This window comes from Coregonus clupeaformis, chromosome 8, assembly GCF_020615455.1.
Source record: "Coregonus clupeaformis isolate EN_2021a chromosome 8, ASM2061545v1, whole genome shotgun sequence".
Taxonomy (NCBI): domain Eukaryota; kingdom Metazoa; phylum Chordata; class Actinopteri; order Salmoniformes; family Salmonidae; genus Coregonus; species Coregonus clupeaformis.
In genome coordinates, this window is record NC_059199.1 from 6,650,450 (window position 1) to 6,676,067 (window position 25,618).

Here is a 25,618-nt window from a genome sequence, read left to right on the forward strand (position 1 = left end):
TAATATTACATATGGGCTTAAACTGCCCTAGAATCACATTAAGGCAATCACGGTTTAGCGTGGGTTTATCTAGCTTGACGAGAAAGCAGTTTAAATGCATTCGCCATTCGCTTCCAGGTGTTGAATATTTCAGGGGCCTTTGAGTGGAAAATGTGATGTTTATCTGTGACAGAGTGTCAAGATCTGCCCGGTTCCCGTGACATCTCGGCCTCCGCTGCTTTCTAGTTAGTCAATCAGACAGACTGGGGATATGCCACACAGTGTTGGCGGTCTCTATGCAATGTTGTTGGTAAAAAATAAGGTTTTTAGTGATGATATGTGTTGGGCTATAGATAGTTCACAAGGTAGCCACATTCTTTTATGTTAGAGCCCAAAAACGATAAGGGTATTTTCAGTCAAGAAACTATAACACAATGGTTTACAGCACAGTACATTGTAATGTATAGTATCAGATAGTTTGTTTGTGTCCAGCAACAAAATCGACACCAAACACATCTTGAATTTAAGTGATTAATGTTGTATGCATTGAAAGCCTATCACCAATTTTCACCCTCCTTTGAGGCACACTCATATATATTCTATTTTAATTATGTCTGTAAGCAGAATGTAGCCCTGGGCAACTTTGTGTATGATCATGATATCATCTTACTGAGTCTACCTTTTAATGGGGCCGGGACGATACCGGTATCATGATAGTCGTTAGTATCATGGCAACGAAACAAAACACAAAGCGAATTTGGTCTAAGGCACTGCATCGCAGTGCTAGCTGTGCCACTAGAGATCCTGGTTCGAATCCAGGCTCTGTCGTAGCCGGCCGCGACCGGGAGACCCATGGGGCGGCGCACAATTGGCCCAGCGTCGTCCAGGGTAGGGGAGGGAATGGCCGGCAGGGTTATAGCTCAGTTGGTAGAGCATGGCGTTTGCAAAGCCAGGGTTGTGGGTTCGTTTCCCACTGGGGGCCAGTATAATTTTTTTAATAAAAATCTAAATTAAAAATATATAAAAATGTATGCACTCACTAACTGTAAGTCGCTCTGGATAGGAGCGTCTGCTAAATAACTAAAATGTAAATGTAAAATGGATTTCATTTCTTTAGGATATCAGCCCTAATTTTGGATATAAACATCATTATGTTGTCATCCAGAGTCACACTTATTTCTTTTCCAAGTTACAGCACACAATATTTTACATACAGCAGTTTTTTTTAAACTTGTATCGTCCCGGCACTACCTTTGCAAAAAAATTAAGTTTGACTGTTTATGTTTGCACACTGAGTTTACAGTGCTGTATTGAGAGTAGCTACAGTGCATTCGGAAAGTATTCAGCCCCTTGACTTTTTCCACATTTTGTTACGTTACAGCCTTATTCTAAATTGGATTAACTTGTTTTTATCTCTCATCACTCTACACACAATACCCCATAATGACAAAGCAAAAACAGGTTAAATGTATTAAACATTTAAAAGAGAGATATAACATTTACATAAGTATTCAGACCCTTTACTCAGTACTTTGTTGAAGCACCTTTGACAGCGATTACAATGCAAATAGTCTGGGTAGCCATTTGATTAGATGTTCAGGAGTCTTATGGCTTGGGGGTAGAAGCTGTTTAGAAGCCTCTTGGACCTAGACTTGGCGCTCCGGTACCGCTTGCCATGCGGTAGCAGGGAGAACAGTCTATGACTAGGGTGGCTGGAGTCTTTGACCACTTTTAGGGCCTTCCTCTGACACCGCCTGGTATAGAGGTCCTGGATGGCAGGAAGCTTGGAACAGTGATGTACTGGGCCATACGCACTACCCTCTGTAGTGCCTTGCGGTCGGAGGCCGAGCAGTTGCCATACCAGGCAGTGATGCAACCAGTCAGGATGCTCTCGATGGTGCAGCTGTAGAACCTTTTGAGGATCTGAGGACTCATGCCAAATCTTTTCAGTCTTCTTAGGGGGAATAGGTTTTGTCGTGCCCTCTTCACGACTGTCTTGGTGTGCTTGGACCATGTTAGTTTGTTGGTGATGTGGACACCAAGGAACTTGAAGCTCTCAACCTGCTCCACTACAGCCCCGTCGATGAGAATGGGGGCATGCTCGGTCCTCTTCTTTTTCCTGTAGTCCACAATCATCTCCTTTGTCTATTTTCAGGTTTCCAGAGATGTTAGATCGGGTTCAAGTCCGGGCCACTCAATGACATTCAGAGACTTGTCCCGAAGACACTCCTGTGTTGTCTTGGCTGTGTGCTTAGGATCGTTGTCCTGTTGGAAGGTGAACCTTCGCCCAAGTCTGAGGTCCTTGTCACACCAGCCTTAGCTTTGGCTCCCCCTCCTGTCCAGCTCAGGCGTTCGGCGTCACCGGCCTTCTAGCCGCTGCCGAACCTGCTTGATCCTGACGAGTCTCCCAGTCCCTGCCGCTGAAAAACATCCCTACAGCATGATGCTGCCACCACCATGCTTCACTGTAGGGATGGTATTGGCCAGGTGATGAGCGGTGCCTGCTTTCCTCCAGACGTGACGCTTGGCATTCAGGCCAAATAGTTAAATCTTGGTTTCATCAGATCAGAGAATCTTGTTTCTCATAGTCTGAAAGTCCTTTAGGCACCTTTTGGCAAACTCCAAGCGGGCTGTCATGTGCCTTTTACTGAGGAGTGGCTTTCGTCTGGCCAGTCTACCATAAAGGCCTGATTGGTGGAGTGCTGCAGAGATGGTTGTCCATCTGGAAGGTCCTTCCATCTACACAGAGGAACTCTGGAGCTCTGTCAGAGTGACCATCGGGTTCTTGGTCACCTCCCTGACCAAGGCCCTACTGCCCTCGATACTTGTAAAAATGTCAATTCTTAGTGTGCCTATGTTTGTCCTGTGCACCTGCATTCCTTTCTTTGGATGCTGAAATCCGTAGTTTTTGATAAAAGTAGCATTTTACGCGACCTCTGCCAGGGGAACCTTTGTTAACAGAGAAGGAGCATACCGTCATTGCATGGAAGATTTTATAGTTTTGACAGGGGATGTATAGAATGCAATTTTATATTAAAAAAGTATTGATTCCAACTGACAACTCTATAACAATTAGGACAAGCACAGGTAAATAGTAAGTGTTAAGGAATATATATTTAAGAATGCATCGAGTGGTAGTGCACATTTGAAGTCACTAACGTCCTACTCCTTTGGAAAATAGTGGGTTACCGGGTGCAATTTGACAGACGTTTTTTTCAAAAACTACAGATTTCAGCACCCAAAGAAAAGCTTGCATTTATACAGGACAAACAAATCAAATCAAATCAAAAACATAGGTTAGTGACAAGGTAAGCATTAAAGAATCAACATTTTTACAAGTGACTCGATGTAGTTGGTGGTACATGCAGCATGCTAGAACTCTGTATGGAAAATATGGCACAGGGATCTAACCAGAGGTTAAATTGGGATTTGGGAGGTGGGGGTTCCCTAGTTCACAGGCTCTTAATTAATAAACTGCTGTAATCTAGCTAGAGCTACAGTGAGAGTTAGCATTGGCTGCAAGCACACATTTTGACAGTGCTGTTATTGTTGGGTTATACCTTTTGTATTGTGATATGTCATTGATTGCTTTTGTTCTGTAAACGTTACTTGAGTTTGAGATGAAGAACAACATGGTTGATTAGAAATCGCTGTCACAGAGTTATCATTCTAAACACAACATAGACACTATTCAGAATAAACTCTCTTTGGAGACAACGTCAAGTTAGTGCAAGCCTGGGGATCGGGGGAGCTGTCGCACCTGCACTTAATAAGTGGTGTCTCGCTTGTTCTCCAGACCACGTCCCGTCTTGGTAGTGCACCAACTGAGGAGTCTGTCTTTGCCCATAAATTAATAGAGCCTTGAGTTAGCGCTTCATCAGTGTGGACCTTTGTCAAGTGTTTAGTCAGTTAATTAGCTGAGGGACCAGTCCATCTGGTGACCAATACCCACATCACCTGCCTGTTTCCCTCAGTATCGGCCCCTTCTGCAGCTGTTTGTGGCCAATGCAGTGACGTTTAGAAAGGGGATTTGTGGGGCTTGACACTCGCAACTGTGTTGGCATGTGCAGCATTTCCCAGGCGAATTATGAGTACTATGATAAACAAACTAGAACTCTCGAAGATCGGGTATTAACCAAATGTTATGGTCATTCTGTAGTCAACTCAAATCAAATCAAATCAAATTTTATTGGTCACATGCGCCGAATACAACAGGTGCAGACATTACAGTGAAATGCTTACTTACAGCCCTTAACCAACAGTGCATTTATTTTAAACAAAAAAGTAAGAATAAAACAACAACAAAAAAGTGTTGAGAAAAAAAGAGCAGAAGTAAAATAAAGTGACAGTAGGGAGGCTATATATACAGTAAAATAAAGTGACAGTAGGGAGGCTATATATACAGGGGGTACCGTTGCATAGTCAATGTGCGGGGGCACCGGCTAGTTGAGGTAGTTGAGGTAATATGTACATGTGGGTAGAGTTAAAGTGACTATGCATAAATACTTAACAGAGTAGCAGCAGCGTAAAAAGGATGGGGTGGGGGGCAGTGCAAATAGTCCGGGTAGCCATGATTAGCTGTTCAGGAGTCTTATGGCTTGGGGGTAGAAGCTGTTGAGAAGTCTTTTGGACCTAGACTTGGCACTCCGGTACGCTTGCCGTGCGGTAGCAGAGAGAACAGTCTATGACTAGGGTGGCTGGAGTCTTTGACAATTTTGAGGGCCTTCCTCTGACACCGCCTGGTATAGAGGTCCTGGATGGCAGGGAGCTTTGCCCCAGTGATGTACTGGGCCGTACGCACTACCCTCTGTAGTGCCTTGCGGTCAGAGGCCAAGCAGTTGCCATACCAGGCGGTGATGCAACCAGTCAGGATGCTCTCGATGGTGCAGCTGTAGAATTTTTTGAGGATCTGAGGACCCATGCCAAATCTTTTTAGTCTCCTGAGGGGGTCTAAAAGGTCATGCTGAAATCCCATTGAAGCTGGTTAAATAATGTCTTCAATTCAGTCATATATTTATATATATATATATATATATATATATACAGTGGGGAAAAAAAGTATTTAGTCAGCCACCAATTGTGCAAGTTCTCCCACTTAAAAAGATGAGAGAGGCCTGTAATCTTCATCATAGGTACACGTCAACTATGACAGACAAATTGAGAAAAGAAAATCCAGAAAATCACATTGTAGGATTTTTAATGAATTTATTTGCAAATTATGGTGGAAAATAAGTATTTGGTCACCTACAAACAAGCAAGATTTCTGTCTCTCACAGACCTGTAACTTCTTCTTTAAGAGGCTCCTCTGTCCTCCACTCGTTACCTGTATTAATGGCACCTGTTTGAACTTGTTATCAGTATAAAAGACACCTGTCCACAACCTCAAACAGTCACACTCCAAACTCCACTATGGCCAAGACCAAAGATCTGTCAAAGGACACCAGAAACAAAATTGTAGACCTGCACCAGGCTGGGAAGACTGAATCTGCAATAGGTAAGCAGCTTGGTTTGAAGAAATCAACTGTGGGAGCAATTATTAAGAAATGGAAGACATGCAAGACCACTGATAATCTCCCTCGATCTGGGGCTCCACGCAAGATCTCACCCCGTGGGGTCAAAATGATCACAAGAACGGTGAGCAAAAATCCCAGAACCACACGGGGGGACCTAGTGAATGACCTGCAGAGAGCTGGGACCAAAGTAACAAAGCCTACCATCAGTAACACACTACGCCGCCAGGGACTCAAATCCTGCAGTGCCAGACGTGTCCCCCTGCTTATGTCCAGGCCCGTCTGAAGTTTGCTAGAGTGCATTTGGATGATCCAGAAGAGGATTGGGAGAATGTCATATGGTCAGATGAAACCAAAATATAACTTTTTGGTAAAAACTCAACTCGTCGTGTTTGGAGGACAAAGAATGCTGAGCTGCATCCAAAGAACACCATACCTACTGTGAAGCATGGGGGTGGAAACATCATGATTTGGGGCTGTTTTTCTGCAAAGTGACCAGGACGACTGATCCGTGTAAAGGAAAGAATGAATGGGGCCATGTATCGTGAGATTTTGAGTGAAAACCTCCTTCCATCATCAAGGGCATTGAAGATGAAACGTGGCTGGGTCTTTCAGCATGACAATGATCCCAAACACACCGCCCGGGCAACGAAGGAGTGGCTTCGTAAGAAGCATTTCAAGGTCCTGGAGTGGCCTAGCCAGTCTCCAGATCTCAACCCCATAGAAAATCTTTGGAGGGAGTTGAAAGTCTGTGTTGACCAGCGACAGCCCCAAAACATCACTGCTCTAGAGGAGATCTGCATGGAGGAATGGGCCAAAATACAAGCAACAGTGTGTGAAAACCTATTGAAGACTTACAGAAAACGTTTGACCTGTGTCATTGCCAACAAAGGGTATATAACAAAGTATTGAGAAACTTTGGTTATTGACCAAATACTTATTTTCCACCATAATTTGCAAATAAATTCATAAAAAATCCTACAATGTGATTTTCTGGATTTTCTTTTCTCATTTTGTCTGTCATAGTTGACGTGTACCTATGATGAAAATTACAGGCCTCTCTCATCTTTTTAAGTGGGAGAACTTGCACAATTGGTGGCTGACTAAATACTTTTTTTCCCCACTGTATATATATATATATATATATATATAGTTGAAGTCGGAAGTTTACATACACTTAGGTTGGAGTCATTAAAACCCGTTTTCAACCACTCCACAAATTTCTTGTGAACAAACTATAGTTTTGGCGAGTCGGTTAGGACATCTACTTTGTGCATGACACAAGTAATTTTTCCAACAATTGTTTACAGACAAATTATTTCACTTATAATTCACTGTATCACAATTCCAGTGGGTCAGAAGTATACATACACTAAGTTGACTGTGCCTTTAAACAGCTTGGAAAATTCTAGAAAATGATGTCATGGCTTTAGAAGCTTCCGATCATTTGAGTCAATTGGAGGTGTACCTGTGGATGTATTTCAAAGCCTACCTTCAAACTCAGTGCCTCTTTGCTTGACATCATGGGAAAATCAAAAGAAATCAGCCAAGACCTCAGAAAGAAAATTGTAGACCTCCACAAGTCTGGTTCATCCTTGGTAGCAATTTCCAAACACCTGAAGGTACCACATTCATCTGTACAAACAATAGTACGCAAGTATAAACACCATGGGACCACGCAGCCATCATACTGCTCAGGAAGGAGACGCGTTCTGTCTCCTAGAGATGAACGTACTTTGGTGCAAAAAGTGCAAATCAATCCCAGAACAACAGCAAAGGACCTTGTGAAGATGATGGAGGAAACAGGTACAAAAGTATCTATATCCACAGTAAAACGAGTCCTATATCCTGAAAGGCTGCTCAGCAAGGAAGAAGCCACTGGTCCAAAACCGCCATAAAAAAGCCAGATTACGGTTTGCAACTGCACATGGGGACAAAGATCGTACTTTTTGTAGAAATGTCCTCTGGTCTGATGAAACAAAAATAGAACTGTTTGGCCATAATGACCATCATTATGTTTGGAGGAAAAAGGGGGATGCTTGCAAGCCGAAGAACACCATCCCAACCGTGAAGCACGGGGGTGGCAGCATCATGCTGTGGGGGTGCTTTGCTGCAGGAGGGACTGGTGTACTTCACAAAATAGATGGCATCATGAGGAAGGAAACGTATGTGGATATATTGAAGCAACATCTCAAGACATCAGTCAGGAAGTTAATGCTTGGTCGCAAATGGGTCTTCCAAATGGACAATGACCCCAAGCATACTTACAAAGTTGTGGCAAAATGGCTGAAGGACAACAAAGTCAAGGGATTGGAGTGGCCATCACAAAGCCCTGACCTCAATCCTATAGAAAATGTGTGGGCAGAACTGAAAAAGCGTGTGCGAGCAAGGAGGCCTACAAACCTGACTCAGTTACACCAGCTCTGTCAGGAGGAATGGGCCAAAATTAACCCAATTTATTGTGGGAGCTTGTGGAAGGCTACCCAAAACATTTGACCCAAGTTAAACAATTTAAAGGCATTGCTACCAAATACTAATTGAGTGTATGTAAACTTCTGACCCACTGGGAATGTGATGAAAGAAATAAAAGCTGAAATAAATCACTCTCTACTATTATTCTGACATTTCACATTCTTAATATAAAATGGTGATCCTAACTGACCTAAGACTTTTACTAGGATTAAATGTCAGGAATTGTAAAAAACTGAGTTTAAATGTATTTGGCTAAGGTGTATGTGAACTTCGAACTTCAACTCTATATATACAGTGGGGAGAACAAGTATTTGATACACTGCCGATTTTGCAGGTTTTCCTACTTACAAAGTCTGTAATTTTTTATCATAGGTACACTTCAACTGTGAGAGACGGAATCTAAAACAAAAATCCAGAAAATCACATTGTATGATTTTTAAGTAATTAATTTGAATTTTATTGCATGACATAAGTATTTGATACATCAGAAAAGCAGAACTTAATATTTGGTACAGAAACCTTTGTTTGCAATTACAGAGATCATACGTTTCCTGTAGGTCTTGACCAGGTTTGCACACACTGCAGCAGGGATTTTGGCCCACTCCTCCATACCTTCTCCAGATCCTTCAGGTTTCGGGGCTGTCGCTGGGCAATACGGACTTTCAGCTCCCTCCAAAGATTTTCTATTGGGTTCAGGTCTGGAGACTGGCTAGGCCACTCCAGGACCTTGAGATGCTTCTTACGGAGCCACTCCTTAGTTGCCCTGGCTGTGTGTGTCGGGTCGTTGTCATGCTGGAAGACCCAGTCACGACCCATCATCAATGCTCTTACTGAGGGAAGGAGGTTGTTGGCCAAGATCTCGCGATACATGGCCCCATCCATCCTCCCCTCAATACGGTGCAGTCGTCCTGTCCCCTTTGCAGAAAAGCATCCCCAAAGAATGATGTTTCCACCTCCATGCTTCACGGTTGGGATGGTGTTCTTGGGGTTGTACTCATCCTTCTTCTTCCTCCAAACACGGCGAGTGGAGTTTAGACCAAAAAGCTCTATTTTTGTCTCATCAGACCACATGATCTTCTCCCATTCCTCCTCTGGATCATCCAGATGGTCATTGGCAAACTTCAGACGGGCCTGGACAAGTTCAAACAGGTGCAGTTAATACAGGTAATGAGTGGAGAACAGGAGGGCTTCTTAAAGAAAAACTAACAGGTCTGTGAGAGCCGGAATTCTTACTGGTTGGTAGCTGATCAAATACTTATGTCATGCAATAAAATGCAAATTAATTACTTAATTTAATAATACAATGTGATTTTCTGGATTTTTGTTTTAGATTCCGTCTCTCACAGTTGAAGTGTACCTATGATAAAAATTACAGACCTCTACATGCGTTGTAAGTAGGAAAACCTGCTAAATTGGCAGTGTATCAAATACTTGTTCTCCCCACTGTATATACACTGCTCAAAAAAATAAACGGAACACTAAAATAACACATCCTACATCTGAATGAATGAAATAATGTTATTAAATACTTTTTTCTTTACATAGTTGAATGTGCTGACAACAAAAGCACACAAAAATTATCAATGGAAATCAAATTTATCAACCCATGGAGGTCTGGATTTGGAGTCACCCTCAAAATTAAAGTGGAAAACCACACTACAGGCTGATCCAACTTTGATGTAATTCCTTAAAACAAGTCAAAATGAGGCTCAGTAGTGTGTGTGGCCTCCACGTGCCTGTATGACCTCCCTACAACGCCTGGGCATGCTCCTGATGAGGTGGCGGATGGTCTCCTGAGGGATCTCCTCCCAGACCTGGACTAAAGCATCCGCCAACTCCTGGACAGTCTGTGGTGCAACGTGGCGTTGGTGGATGGAGCGAGACATGATGTCCCAGATGTGCTCAATTGGATTCAGGTTTGGGGAACGGGCGGTCCATAGCATCAATGCCTTCCTCTTGCAGGAACTGCTGACACACTCCAGCTACATGAGGTCTAGCATTGTCTTGCATTAGGAGGAACCCAGGGCCAACCGCACCAGCATATGGTCTCACAAGGGATCTGAGGATCTCATCTCGGTACCTAATGGCAGTCAGGCTACCTCTGGCGAGCACTTGGAGGGCTGTGCGGCCCCCCAAAGAAATGCCACCCCACACCATGACTGACCCACCGCCAAACCAGTCATGCTGGAGGATGTTGCAGGCAGCAGAACGTTCTCCACGGCGTCTCCAGACTCTGTCACGTATGTCACATGTGCTCAGTGTGAACCTGCTTTCATCTGTGAAGAGCACAGGGCGCCAGTGGCGAATTTGCCAATCTTGGTGTTCTCTGGCAAATGCCAAACGTCCTGCACGGTGTTGGGCTGTAAGCACAACCCCCACCTGTGGACGTCGGGCCCTCATACCACCCTCATGGAGTCTGTTTCTGACCGTTTGAGCAGACACATGCACATTTGTGGCCTGCTGGAGGTCATTTTGCAGGGCTCTGGCAGTGCTCCTCCTGCTCCTCCTTGCACAAAGGCGGAGGTAGCAGTCCTGCTGCTGGGTTGTTGCCCTCCTACGGCCTCCTCCACGTCTCCTGATGTACTGGCCTGTCTCCTGGTAGCGCCTCCATGCTCTGGACACTACGCTGACAGACACAGCAAACCTTCTTGCCAAAGCTCACATTGATGTGCCATCCTGGATGAGCTGCACTACCTGAGCCACTTGTGTGGGTTGTAGACTCCGTCTCATGCTACCACTAGAGTGAAAGCACCGCCAGCATTCAAAAGTGACCAAAACATCAGCCAGGAAGCATAGGAACTGAGAAGTGGTCTGTGGTCACCACCTGCAAAACCAGTCCTTTATTGGGGGGTGTCTTGCTAATTGCCTATAATTTCCACCTGTTGTCTATTCCATTTGCACAACAGCATGTGAAATTTATTGTCAATCAGTGTTGCTTCCTAAGTGGACAGTTTGATTTCACAGAAGTGTGATTGACTTGGAGTTACATTGTGTTGTTTAAGTGTTCCCTTAATTTTTTTGAGCAGTGTATATATAACAACGCCTAATCTCTTTACATGTTTCATGATCCCTCATTTAAGTCAGTTAAGAACAAATTCTTATTTACAATGACGGCCTACACCGGTCAAACCTGGACGACGCTGGGCTATTTGTGCGCCGCCCTATGGGACTCCCAATCACGGCCGGTTGTGATACAGCCTGGAATCGAACCAGGGGGTCTGTAGTGACGCCTCAAGCACTGAGATGCAGTGCCTTAGACCACTGCGCCACTCGGGAGCCCATACACCTGAAAGAGTTGGATGGCATCAGCAATATGGCACAGGAGGTTGAAATGTTACAGCAGGCTCAGCCAAACCGTCTTTCGGTACCTGGCTTTTAAATTCTGACTTGATTCCTCCAAGTAGTGCTCAGTTGTGAATCATTAACCTAATTGCAATGGCTTGATCGGCAGGTTTCATTTGAAAACATGCAACTGCAGTTGGCGAAGGGACACTCTTTTCACATCACTTCGATACAAGGTGATTTTCGTAGCAGGTTATGAGAGCATTTTTCGCTAACCCTAATCCTTTTCCTAACCTCAGTCTATTAACCAGTGCTGGAAAAAGTACCCAATTGTCATACTTGAGTAAAAGTAAAGATACCTTCATAGAAAATGACTCAAGTAAAAGTGAAAGTCACCCAGAAAAATACTACTTGAGTAAAAGTTTAGAAGTATTTGGTTTTAAATATACTTAAGTATCAAAAGTAAATGTAATTGCAAAAATGTACTTAAGTATCAAAAGTAAAAGTATAAATGATTTCAAATAGCTTATAATAAGATCAGACGGCACAATTTTCTTTTCTTTTTTTATTTGCGGACAGCCAGGGGCACACTACAACACGCAGAAATAATTGACAAACGAAGCATTTGTGTTTAGTGAGTCCTCCAGATCAGAGGCAGTAGGGATGACCAGGGATGTTTTTTCTCTTGATAAGTGAGTGAATTGGACCACTTTCCTTTCCTGCTAAGCATTGAAAAGTACTTTTGGGTGTCAGGGAAAATGTATGGAGTAAAAAGTAGTCCAAAATATTAATAGTAAAGTACAGATACCTAAAAAAAAACGACTTAAGTAGTACTTTAAAGTATTTTTATTTAAGTACTTTATACCACTGCTATTAACTTTTCTTAACCTGCTACTAAAAAGTAATTTCGGTATCGGAGTGCCGTGAAAAGAGTGTTTCCCGTTGTGCAAACATGCATAAAGATCGCAGAATTGAGATACAGTGGGGAAAAAACGTTTTTAGTCAGCCACCAATTGTGCAAGTTCTCCCACTTAAAAAGATGAGAGAGGCCTGTAATTTTCATCATAGGTACACGTCAACGATGACAGACAAAATGAGAAGAAAAAAATATCCAGAAAATCACATTGTAGGATTTTTTATGAATTTATTTGCAAATTATGGTGGAAAATAAGTATTTGGTCACCTACAAACAAGCAAGATTTCTGGCTCTCACAGACCTATAACTTCTTCTTTATGAGGCTCCTCTGTCCTCCACTCGTTACCTGTATTAATGGCACCTGTTTGAACTTGTTATCAGTATAAAAGACACCTGTCCACAACCTCAAACAGTCACACTCCAAACTCCACTATGGCCAAGACCAAAGAGCTGTCAAAGGACACCAGAAACAAAATTGTAGACCTGCACCAGGCTGGGAAGACTGAATCTGCAATAGGTAAGCAGCTTGGTTTGAATAAATCAACTGTGGGAGCAATTATTAGGAAATGGAAAACATACAAGACCACTGATAATCTCCCTCGATCTGGGGCTCCACGCAAGATCTCACCCCGTGGGGTCAAAATGATCACAAGAACAGTGAGCAAAAATCCCAGAACCACACGGGGGGACCTAGTGAATGACCTGCAGAGAGCTGGGACCAAAGTAACAAAGCCTACCATCAGTAACACACTACGCTGCCAGGGACTCAAATCCTGCAGTGCCAGACGTGTCCCCCTGCTTAAGCCAGTACATGTCCAGGCCCGTCTGAAGTTTGCTAGAGTGCATTTGGATGATCCAGAAGAGGATTGGGAGAATGTCATATGGTCAGATGAAACAAAAATAGAACTTTTTGGTAAAAACTCAACTCGTCGTGTTTGGAGGACAAAGAATGCTGAGTTGCATCCAAAGAACACCATATCTACTGTGAAGCATGGGGGTGGAAACATCATGCTTTGGGGCTGTTTTTCTGCAAAGGGACCAGGACGACTGATCCGTGTAAAGGAAAGAATGAATGGGGCCATGTATCGTGAGATTTTGAGTGAAAACCTCCTTCCATCAGCAAGGGCATTGAAGATGAAACGTGGCTGGGTCTTTCAGCATGACAATGATCCCAAACACACCGCCCGGGCAACGAAGGAGTGGCTTCGTAAGAAGCATTTCAAGGTCCTGGAGTGGCCTAGCCAGTCTCCAGATCTCAACCCCATAGAAAATCTTTGGAGGGAGTTGAAAGTCCGTGTTGCCCAGCGACAGCCCCAAAACATCACTGCTCTAGAGGAGATCTGCATGGAGGAATGGGCCAAAATACCAGCAACAGTGTGTGAAAACCTTGTGAAGACTTACAGAAAACGTTTGACCTGTGTCATTGCCAACAAAGGGTATATAACAAAGTATTGAGAAACTTTTGTTATTGACCAAATACCATAATTTGCAAATAAATTCATTAAAAATCCTACAATGTGATTTTCTTGATTTTTTTTCTCATTTTGTCTGTCATAGTTGACGTGTACCTATGATGAAAATTACAGGCCTCTCTCATCTTTTTAAGTGGGAGAACTTGCACAATTGGTGGCTGACTAAATACTTATTTTCCCCACTGTATGACGTCATTGTTTTAGGACTATCCATCAAGTTTTTAAACTATGCCGCACTACACGGTTAAATGAGCCAATAAATCAGCACAATCTACTTTTGGGTTTTTTGAAATTGCTGGCGTCTTGAAGCAAAAATTGGGATCATGTATACCATTATAAAAATAGTAGAGTAGAGCAATCTACAATGCGGCAAACTTAGCAAAACGAGGAATTTGTGGAACGTGCATGGGGGCCGCCATCATTATGCCCATCCGCTATTCTGATTGCTGAATTCAAAAAAGATTGTCAGTCCCATTAAGACCACAAGTTGGTGCAATGTCCTTAGAGGAGTGCAAATTGGCAACATTTGCTGTACATGTCACCATTCGAGGATCTATAAAGAGGTCACCAGTCGTGTACTAAAGTCCTCTTCTGTCTCTCATTGGCTCCGTGATTTACAGCAGTTTGTGATACAACATAATTTCTATGCACATAAATAATCGCACAAGCATGTAGGAGACAGCACAATGTTGGTGTAAACATTTTTGTGTGGACAAACTATTATATTACAAAAATATAATTTATTATTTTCATTTAGCAGACGCTCGTATCCAGAGCGAATTACAGGAGCAATTACGGTTAAGTGCCTTGCTCAAGGGCACAGATTTTTCACCTAGTGAGGTCAGGGATTTGAACCAGCAACCTTTTGGTTATTGGCCCAAAGCTCTTAACCGCTAGGCTACCTGTCGTCAAATGCGTTGTATGTCAGTTGTACATATGGGGCCATGATGTGAGGCTACATCACTACACATCTAATGGTATAACAAAAAATATGAGCTGCACATTGAAACCCCAGTTGTCTCTCCTTTCTCCCAAAGTGTGCACTTGGGTACTCCCACTTGCCCATGCCTCCTCCAACCCAATGCTTTTAGATTTGTGGGAAGTAGTAAACCGGTGTACACTTTAGGAGAAAGGAGATATTATGTGGACACACCCCCTGTACATACAGTGCCTATAGAAAGTCTACACCCCCTTGAATTTCGTCATATTTTATTGTATTAAAGTGGGATTCAAATGTATTTAATTGTAATTTTCTGTCAACGATCTGTACAAAATACTAATGTCAAAGAGGAAGAAAAATTATAAAATTTTTAAAAGATTAATGAAAAATAAAACACAAATATACCTTGATTAGATAAGTATTCCCCACCTGAGTCAATACATGTTAGAAACAACTTTGGCAGAGATTACAGCTGCAACTCTTATTGGGTAAGTCTCATAAGAGCTTTGCACACCTATATTATGCAACATTTGCCCATTATTCTTTACAAAATTATTTAAGCTCTGTCAAGGTGTTGGGGATCATGCCTAGACAGCAACTTTCAAGTCTCGCCATAGATTTTCAAACACATTTAAGTCAAAACTGTTACTTGACCACTCAGGAACATTCACTGTCTTCTTGGTAAGCAACTCCAGTGTAGATTTGGCTTTGTGTTGTAGGTTATTGTCCTGCTGAAAAGTGAACTCCTCTCCCAGTCGCTGGTTTAAAGCAGACTGAAGCAGCTTTTCTTCTAGGATTTTGCCTGTGCTTAGCTCCATCCTGTTTCTTTTCATCCTGAAAAACTCCTGTCAAGCATACCCATAACATAATGCAGCCACCATCGTGCTTGAAAATAAGGAGGCAGTTATTCCATATAATTTATGTGATTTTTTAAACCAGATTTTACTTCTGAACTAATTTAGGCTTGCGTAAACAAAGGGGGTGAATACTTATGCAACAACTATATTTTAGTTATTAAATTGTTATTAATTAGTACAAAATCTGTAGAATTGTATTTTCACTTTGACAATGAGTATTTTGTGTAGATCAATGACAAAAAAATTACAATATCTATTTTAATCCAACTTTGTAACGCAACAAAATGTGAAAAAAAGTTCAATGGGGTGTAGACTTTCTACAGGCACTGTATGTATTCCAAATCCGGAGGCTTAGCATAATCTAGATGGCAGCAGAGCTTCAGGTTTCCAAGCCTCCATGGCTAAGCCTCTTGTTCTCCATGTATCACTTCAAAAGATCCAATGCAGCAGTTTTTTCTCAATATCAAATAATTTCTGGGTAACAATTAAGTACCTTAGTGTGATTGTTTTAAATTAAAATGGTTTAAAAAAATAAACACAATAGCTTCTTAGAAAAAAGCAATTTCTCAAGCAAGAATTTTGCTACGACTGTCTGGGAGTGGTCTGAGGGGCCTAATTGGAGTGATGTCACCAGGCGGTCCAAAAACCCCAAAACCAGCCAAACAATCTGAAATTTCAGGCGGTCTTTTCAAACAGCTCGTTACACTAAAAGTACATTATCATAATTTTCACAATTTCACAGTGTTATTCCAACATCAGTGTGTTTCACTGCACTGCCCCTGTATCACTTTACTGTGGGCTTCCTATTTACTCTCTCTGTACAATGTATATATTTATGTAGACTTGTTTGATTACATTTACCCTAATCTTTCGTGGACAGGCGTAGCCATAAAATACAGTAGTTTATGTGAGATCTTGGTTCTGGTTTGCAGAGATTATATTTACCCCAAGTAGCCCATTTCTAATGATATAACCATGTTATATGAGAATAACTTACAATAGTGAGAATTTTATGGTTTAGAAAAAACTTGGACATGGCATGGTTAAATACAATTATTTATTAAACAATTGTTAATCAAAAATTAAATTGAATGTTAAAAAAACATTTTTAAAAATAACATATTGTACAAATGATGGCTCCTATTTCAACTCGTTTCGACATAAAAAAAACTAGAAAGGCACTGTGCAGTGAAGTCTGCTGAGCAATATATCAAAACACAAAATAACATTTTTACAGCATCTCTAGAATGTCACCATGAAATACATAGGATGTACATGTAGACAATGTTCTGATAATTTCTGGGGGTCAAGATAGAACAATACCTGCAGAACAGCAGGCCTTTTCTACTTCATTAAGACACTCCTAAAATCCTTACTTAACATCCATTACTCAATCCATTCTTGAGGTTTTGGTTTAAGTGTAGGTAAATCAACAGACCTGGGTCAAATTCATATTTCAAATACTTACACAAGTTTGAGTTGGGCTGGATTTAGCTTGGAGTTTGGGCATTTGGATCTAATTCAATTGGTTCCATTGTACAGGAAAATCTAAATTAAACACTCCTAACGTATTTGACACGTGTTTGACCCAGGAGACAAATGTACTCGAAGACAAATATACAGAAGCATGGTTTGACAACATGAGAAGTAACATACCTTTAACATACTGCCCAGTATGTGACAGGAGAAACATTAAAGAGCGAACACAGAAGCTTATATCTGGAAAAGAGTGTGAGAGGTGATCTGAACTGGGGATAGAAAGCCTTACAAAACATAGCAGCAAATGTTCAGGGGTGTATTTGTTAGTGCAAACCATTTAACGAAAATTAGTGTTTCTTATTGAACAAGTTCAGGTTAGTCCCTCCCCATTTCGTCCATTTGGTTCCTAGTGAATACACCCCTGGGATGGCAGGGTTAAAAAGGCAGCTTAGAACATACACCAGATGCCAATGACTTGAGATGCTTCTCTCCTAACAATTATTAAAAAAGGTCCAATGTAGCCGTTTTTATCTCAATCTCAAATAATTTCTGGGTAACAATGAAGTACCTTACTGTGATTTGTTTTAGACATTTTTTTTTCAAACATTTTCAAAAATAGCCTCTTAGGAGAGAGCCATTTCTCAAGCAACCTCGGACTGGAACAGATTCACCCAACACCAGGTGCCTCTGGCCACTCAGGGGGACCCTTGGGATTTATTTTAGATGTGCTCCTACAAACACAATGCATAAGTGTACACAAACTGAATCTCCCTTATTCCATGAATGCATCAACACTGGAAATTGACAGTAAAAACCTGCTCAAGGCTTATGTACCTCACCTTGTTACATAGGCAGAAGTAGCGCAGTCACCGTATAACACTGAAATGACCGTAATTCAAGAAATAAATACAAGCATTCCATAGATTTTCTGCGTAAAGGTTAGAGATGAGTTATTGTCATTGTTACATGTAGTTTATTTGATAATCTCTGGAGGGGAAAAGTGGTTTCGTGGGAGATATTCTTCAGTGAGCAAACCCGTGAATGACCTTGGAAGTAAGTTCGAGCAGGTCCCTGCGTCGACCAAGAACCATCCTAGATTTGGATCCTCTTTCATTATTTATTTTTTTGCGTTCTACTGTGCAAATCCACAATTACTGCTGCTGCCATCTAGTGGCCACAATCACAATCGTACGAAGACTGTTCTGCAGGGGTGGCGCAAGACTCCTGAGACTACTGCTGAACTGAAGAGTACTCTTCAGACTTGTACTGCCTCTGGGAGTTACCAATCTCTTTGGCATTCCAGATTAATATCTGACTTCTGATATGACATCTGTACAAGCATATAAGCGTCACCGTAAGAGGGTTTCAACACTTTTAGAAGGAGATGAAGATTGTTCTAAATGTGGCTTTCATACCAGGCCCCTTCAACGGTAGTTTCCATCACAGAAACCCATGTTCATCAAGTCCTTTGGGTGTTACAGGATTCCATTTAGCTATAGGTTTACTGGTGTAGTAACCTGCAAAAGACCAGGAACATATTAGAATACACCAAGAAAACATATTTTCCACCCCTGTAATAGACTTTTTAATGAAAGTTTTTTAACATTTATTGATTTCCAAAAAAATCTATCACTTTGGTCATACTAAAAACACAAATGGTGACATGGGTATGACCACAAACAACTAGGGCTCCAAGTGTCTTCCACGTCCCGTAGCAAATGATCTACAGACAGCTCCAGTTACCTGATTCAGGCCGGCTCTTGGGGGGCTCTGTAGGTTGGGCCTCTGGGATGGGGAGTCCCCCCTCTCCCAGGTCGCTGTCACCAGACGACACGTGTTGTTCCCCGCCTTTAGCGTCCGTCATCATGTACAGGGTGGGCCTCTGGTGGTATTTGGCCCGGTATGTTTCCGTCATACAATTGTCCACAGAGAAGTAGGTGGTGGGGAGGCCCATAGGTAGAACCATCTCCACTGTCACCGGGCACTCTAAGTCGTCCGTGTCGTCCCCTGGCATTGAGCTGGGAAACTTCTCCTCTCCGCTCTCACTGGCCGACAGATCATTCCGGTCCTGGTCCGACGAGCCTGACTTGGAGCTAGCGTCCGATGAGAGCTTGTGCTCGGCGGGCATCTCAATCCACCTGCGGAGGGTGGTTTTGGAGAGGGAGGGGATCGGACCGTTTTTGGTCTCATTTCGGGGGCTTGTCCGAAAGGGCTCCTGGAGCTGGGGAACGCAGAAGCCCGATTGGTCTGTCAATCGGTGGACGTAGCTCTTGGGAGGGAGAAGCGGGGCCAGGATGTGGTAGTGGGGCTGGGGGGAGGGGTCTCTGGGGACCAGGGGTGCTGTCTCTTCCTGTTCGGAGAAGGGGTCGGCGAGGTCGTCATGGCTGTTCCACTCTGAGCTGCTGGTCTTGGGCAGGTATGGGGGAATGGGGCTGACCCGGCTGAGGCTGCCATCGAGGTTATCCTCCTGCTCGTCATCCAGACCTTCACTCCTCTCCAGAATTCCATGCGTATATCGGAAGGCTCTTCTTCTGTCGCAGGGAGAATAGGACATACATCAATATATTTTCAAACTTGAAAGAAAACAGTCTATCCAGAATAAGATTGAATACTTTATCACGAGCATCAATACTGGCACATCAAAATGGGTCAATAGCAGAGGCTAATCTGGGAAGTCTTTACTCATATCCAGTTGACAGATTACTTTTCAGTTATAGTAAAGAATCAAAGAAACAACCCTTTCACTCTACTGAAAGTAGTACAATGACCATGCTTTACCTTTGTGAACTTGGACTCAATTTGAGGAGATGTGCATCTTGCAGGTCTGGAAACTTTGCTGGGTGTTCACCTGGAAGAATAGATTAAGTTCATTAGATTTGGTAAATTGCTAATTTGTTAAAGCATTTGACATACCCTGCATAAGGTATGAATTTATTGCTATTATAAGAGTGATTATAGTTGGCATGTTCCTCCATATCTAATAAAACATACAAAACAAACAAAAACGCTTAACCCAAAACAATTAGAAACAAGACTGCCCTATTCTGAATCAAGTACCAAAAATGACTTCTCTAAATACATTTTCAACCCTTACCCTCACTGACACACACAACTAAAATATTGATGTGCCTCTGCTCTGCTCCCATGTTCGAACAGGGTCACAGCATTTTCCTGCCCGTCTCTAGCTCAGACATGTTATCTAACTGGGGTCATGTTAAGGGTCTAGCCAGGTGCTGGGGGAAGAGGTATCAAAGTAGGACGGTAGTCTACCACTGTCTGATCCGGCATGAGTGAGGTGGAGGCCCCTCAAAGGGAGCTGGAGCTGAATTCCCAAGCTGATACCCATTTGCTAGCCTGAAGGCGAACGATGCAAATCCTTGCTAACGCAAGGTGAGAACTTCAACCTAGTGAGGAGAGGGTCTTACCCTGAAACGTGGGGGTGTGACAGGCAGGGGGTGCCCAGCGTCTGAACTTTCTGCGCCTTGCAGAGTTAGGCCCCAGTGGCAGAGAGCTATGTCAACTAACCAAGTAACAAGCAGTTTAAACGAGGAACCATCAGTGGGACAGTTGCAGAGAAGGGCATGACCACAATGAAAATAAACTAGGGCAAGAAAGTCAGGCCATGTCACATTTATCTTTCATTTCATTGCAAGGAGAAGTGTCAAGATGACCTCTAAGGCCCTTAGGCTCTCACAGGAAGTGTGGCTAAAAGAGGGTTGAAAAATTTTAACTGAACATAAATATAAACGCAACACGCAACAATTTCAAATATTTTACTGAGTTACAGTTCATAAGGAAATCAGTCAATTGAAATAAATGAATAGGGCCCTAATCTATGGATTTGACATGACTGGGAATGCAGATATGCATCTGATGGTCACAGATACCTTTTAAAACAAAGTATGAGCGTGGATCAATAAACCAGTCAGTGTCTGGTGTGACCACCATTTGCCTCATGCAGCGCGACACATCTCCTTCGCATAGAGTTGATCAGGCTGTTGATTGTGGCCTGTGGAATGTTGTCCTACTCCTTTTCAATGGCTGTGTGAAGTTGCTGGATATTGGCGGGAACTGGAACACACTGTTGTTACAAGGCACAACAATGGGCCTCAGGATCTCGTCACGGTATCTCTGTGCATTCAAATTGCCAGCGATAAAATGCTATTGTCCGTAGCTTATGTCTGCCCATACCATAACCCCCACCGCCACCATGGGGCACTCTGTTAACAACGTTGACTTTAGCAAACCGCTCGCCCACAAGACGCCATACACGCGGTCTGCCATCTGCCCGGTACAGTTGAAACCAGGATTCATCTGTAAAGAGCACACTTCTCCAGCGTGCCAGGGGCCATCGAAGGTGAGCTTTTGCCCACTGAAGTCGGTTACGACGCCAAACTAAAGTCCAGTCAAAACCCTTGTGAGGACGACGAGCATGCAGATGAGCTTCCCTGAGACGGTTTCTGACAGTTTGGGCAGAAATTCTTCGGTTGTGCAAACTCACAGTTTCATCAGCTGTCAGGCTAGCTGGTCTCAGACGATCCCGCAGGTGAAGAAGCCTGATATGGAGGTCCTGGGCTGGCGTGGTTACACATGGTCTGTGGTTGTGAGGCCAGTTGGACGTACTGCCAAATTCTCTAAAACGACATTGGAGGTGGCTTATGGTAGAGAGAATAACAATAAATTATCTGGCAACAGCTCTGGTAGACATTCCTGCAGTCAGCATGCCAATTGCACGCTCCCTCAAAACTTGAGACATCTGTGGCATTGTGTTGTGTGACAAAACTTCACATTTTAGAGTGGCCTTTTATTGTCCCCAGCGCAAGCTGCATCTGTGTAATGATCATGCTGTTTAATCAGCTTCTTGATATGCCACACCTGTCAGGTGGATGGATTATCTTGGCAAAGCAGAAATGCTCACTAACAGGGATGTAAACAAATTTGTGCACAACATTTGAGAGAAATAAGCTTTTTGTGCGTATGGAAAATGTCTGGGATCTTTTATTTCAGCTCATGAAACATGGGACCAACACTTTACATGTTGTGTTTATATTTTTGTTCAGTGTATAAGCACACTGACAGGGTGGGTGTGTTTGCAGCACTGTGTCAGACTTAGAACATCTGACTGGGTTGGAGACGTGAATGAGTGGCTTAGGATGTCTGTGACACGTCAGCACACTCAGCTTCTCCCTTTCCTTTTTTTGCACTCTCCGCGGGAGCATTACGGTCTAAATCCCTTCTGCTGGCATGCAATTATTACGCTGGGATCGGACTCCAGAGTCCAGGCTCTGTTTTCAGATTTTTTTCCCCCTCCCTCCCCTACCCTCCCCACGCTGCGTGTTTTTAAGCCGCTAAATCCGTGTGCCGATTCTCAATTTGATGCGGTTGATTTGTAATGTTGACAAGCAACCCTAACAATATGAATATGAAAAACAAAGCGGGGATGCAGTTTACAGCCCTCCATTACATTGCTCCTTACTGTAGCAAATCCTTTCTCTTCTTTACGGTCATGTGGGCTGTTGCCAAGAGAAAACCTGAGGGACTGGGGAGAGTAGCTGTTGTATAACAAAGAGCATGGCTTACAGAGATGCCTCTTGTCGCACTTTAAATCACAAAATGTTTCAGACATCGGCAATCAGATTAATATCTAATCAATGGCTGAATAATCTCTTAAGTGATTAACGGCAGAGTCGGGGTCACTAATAGCATTGTGGTGCACTTTTCACTTAGTGTTACAAATATAACCATTAGAGACCCACAAAGTCATTGAGGTAGTGTGTTTTAATAAGGTAATGTGGTTTTGGTTAATCTCCTAGAAGTTAGGGGCACAGCAAGTTCAAAAGTATAGTTCAGAAACTGTGTGGCTAACAAAACTGCTAATATATAAAAATAAAAACAATATTTCAACATAACGAGAAAGCATACTTGAATATATATGCTTTCTTGTTAAACACTGTAAAAATACATTTGTTTACTGGATAAATCCAAATGAGCACATACACTTTGAAACCCAGTTACTGTCTTTGATTGACTATGGCCTCTGGTGTTTGTGTGTACGTCATACAGTATTTAGTGTTCCAGCGGTGATGGTTATGAAGATACTGTTTCTGTGGACCTAAATCCCTGATCCCATTTCAGTGAATGGGACTACACTGAGCAGCCGAAAGGACACCTTCTCATGTGCCGAAAGCAAATCAAATCATCATCTTACTAATCACAGTAGTGATGTAATTTTGTTTCAAAAGCATACCATCTTAGCTCAGCATCTTTATGGGAGCTTCAGGTTATTTTGCAAATATCACACGTGTCGTCACGAACTCCAACCTAACCCAGTTTTTTTAAATGACAATACCAGAATGTGTTGACAGCTCTTTGAACATCTTAAATAGCTGTGTTGACGCAACGAAATGAGGCAACTTAAGACGTTTCAATTTTAAGATTGCAGAGTCAAGATTTGTAGAGCTCAGGGTTTTCTGCTGATCTGCAGTCCTTCAAATTCCTCAACATCAATCATACTTGCATTCACATTGCAATTCAGTTTCTTCTGTGAATCAATTATGGGAGGAGAAAAAGCTAACCATGGCAAAAATGTAGAGCTTTCGATAAATATAAATTTGATCTGATCAACGTACACTCATTTGAAAACAAAATGGACGACGTAAGATCAAGAATATCTTACCAACGGGACATTAAAAACTGTAATATCTTATGTTTCACCGAGTCGTGGCTGAACGACGACATGGATAACATACAGCTGGCGGGATATATGCTACATTGGCAGGATAGAACGGCTGACTCCGGTAAGACAAGGGGTGGCGGTCTGTGTATATTTGTAAACAACAGCTGGTGCATCAAATCTAATACTAAGGAAGTCTCAAGGTTTTGCTCGCTTGAGGTATAGTATCTCATGATAAGCTGTAGACCACACTATTTACCAAGATAGTTTTTGTCTATATTTTTTGTAGATGTCTATTTACCACCACAAACCGATGCTGGCACTAAGATTGCACTGAATGAGCTGTATAAGGCCATAAGCAAACAGGAAAATGCTCATCCAGATGCAGCGCTCCTAGTGGCCGGGGACTTTAATGCAGGGAAACTTACATCCGTTCTACCTAATTTCTACCAGCATGTTAAAATGTTCAACCAGAGGAAAAAAAACTCTAGACCACCTTTACTCCACACACAGAGACGCATACAAAGCTCTCCCTCGCCCTCCATTTGGCAAATCTGACTATAATTATATCCTCCTGATTCCTGCTTATAAGCAAAAACTAAAGCAGGAAGCACCAGTGACTCGGTTATAAGGAAGTGGTCAGATGACGCAGATGCTAAACTACATGACTGTTTTGCTAGCACAGACTGGAATATGTTCCGGGATTCTTCCGATGGCATTGAGGAGTACACCACATCAGTCACTGGCTTCATCAAAAAGTGTATCGATGACGTCGTCCCCACAGTGACTGTACGTACATACCCCAACCAGAAGCCATGGATTACAGGCAACATCCGCACTGAGCTAAAGGGTAGAGCTGCCGCTTTCAAGGAGCGGGACTCTAACCTAGAAGCTTATAAGAAATCCCACTATGCCCTCCAACGAACCATCAAACAGGCAAAGAGTCAATACAGGACTAAGATTGAATCGTACTACACCGGCTCCGACGCTCGTCGGATGTGGCAGGGCCTGTAAACTATTACAGACTACAAAGGGAAGCACAGCCGCGAGCTGCCCAGTGACACGAGCCTACCAGTCTAGCTAAATCACTTCTATGCTCGCTTCGAGGTAAGCAACACTGAAGCATGCATGAGAGCATCAGCTGTTCCGGATGACTATGTGATCTTGCTCTCCGTTGCTGATGTGAGTAAATATTTTAAGCAGGTCAACATTCACAAAGCCGCAAGGCCAGACGGGTTACCAGGACATGTACTCCGAGCATGCGCTGACCAACTAGCAAGTGTCTTCACTGACATTTTCAACATGTCCCTGACTGAGTCTGTAATACCAACATGTTTCAAGCAGACCACCATAGTCCCTGTGCCCAAGAAAACGAAGATAACCTGCCTAAATGACTACTGACCCGTAGCACTCACGTCTGTAGCCATGAAGTGCTTTGAAAGGCTGGTCATGGCTTACATCAACACCATTATCCCAGAAACCCTAGACCCACTCCAATTTGCATACCGCCCCAACAGATCCACAATTGATGCAATCTCTATTGCACTCCACACCGCCCTTTCCCACCTGGACAATTGGAACACCTACGTGAGAATGCTATTCATTGACTAAAGCTCAGCGTTCAACACCATGGTGCCCTCAAAGCTCATCACTAAACTAAGGACCCTGGGACTAAACACCGCCCTCTGAAACTGGATCCTGGACTTCCTGACGGGCCGCCCCCAGGTGGTAAGGGTAGGTAACAACATATCTGCCACGCTGATCCTCAACACGGGGGCCCCTCAGGGGTGCGTGCTCAGTCCCCTCCTGTACTCCCTGTTCACCCATGACTGCATGGTCAGGCACGACTCCAACACCTTCATTAAGTTTGCCGACAACACAACAGTGGTAGGCCTGATCACCGACAATGATAAGACAGCCTATATGGAGGTCATAGACCTGGCCGTGTGGTGCCAGGACAACAACCTCTCCCTCAACGTGATCAAGACAAAGGAGATGATTGTGGAACAGGTTGAGAGCTTCAAGTTCCTTGGTGTCC

At 43.0% G+C, this 25,618-nt stretch overlaps 1 protein-coding gene across 1 annotated transcript in view; it reads right to left on the bottom strand.

Annotated features, from left to right (window-relative positions):
- Nucleotides 1-16,522: 16,522 nt before the first annotated feature.
- The window catches only part of LOC121572095 (inactive ubiquitin carboxyl-terminal hydrolase 53-like), a 77,277-nt gene continuing 68,181 nt past the window's right edge, over nt 16,523-25,618 (bottom strand). Inside the window, exons 15-17 of the mRNA XM_045221749.1 lie at nt 19,686-19,755; nt 18,651-19,438; nt 16,523-18,424 (exon numbers count right to left, since the gene is read on the bottom strand). Coding sequence (XP_045077684.1) covers nt 18,348-18,424; nt 18,651-19,438; nt 19,686-19,755 — 935 coding nt within the window. The 3' untranslated portion in view covers nt 16,523-18,347. The remainder of the gene's footprint in view (nt 18,425-18,650; nt 19,439-19,685; nt 19,756-25,618) is intronic.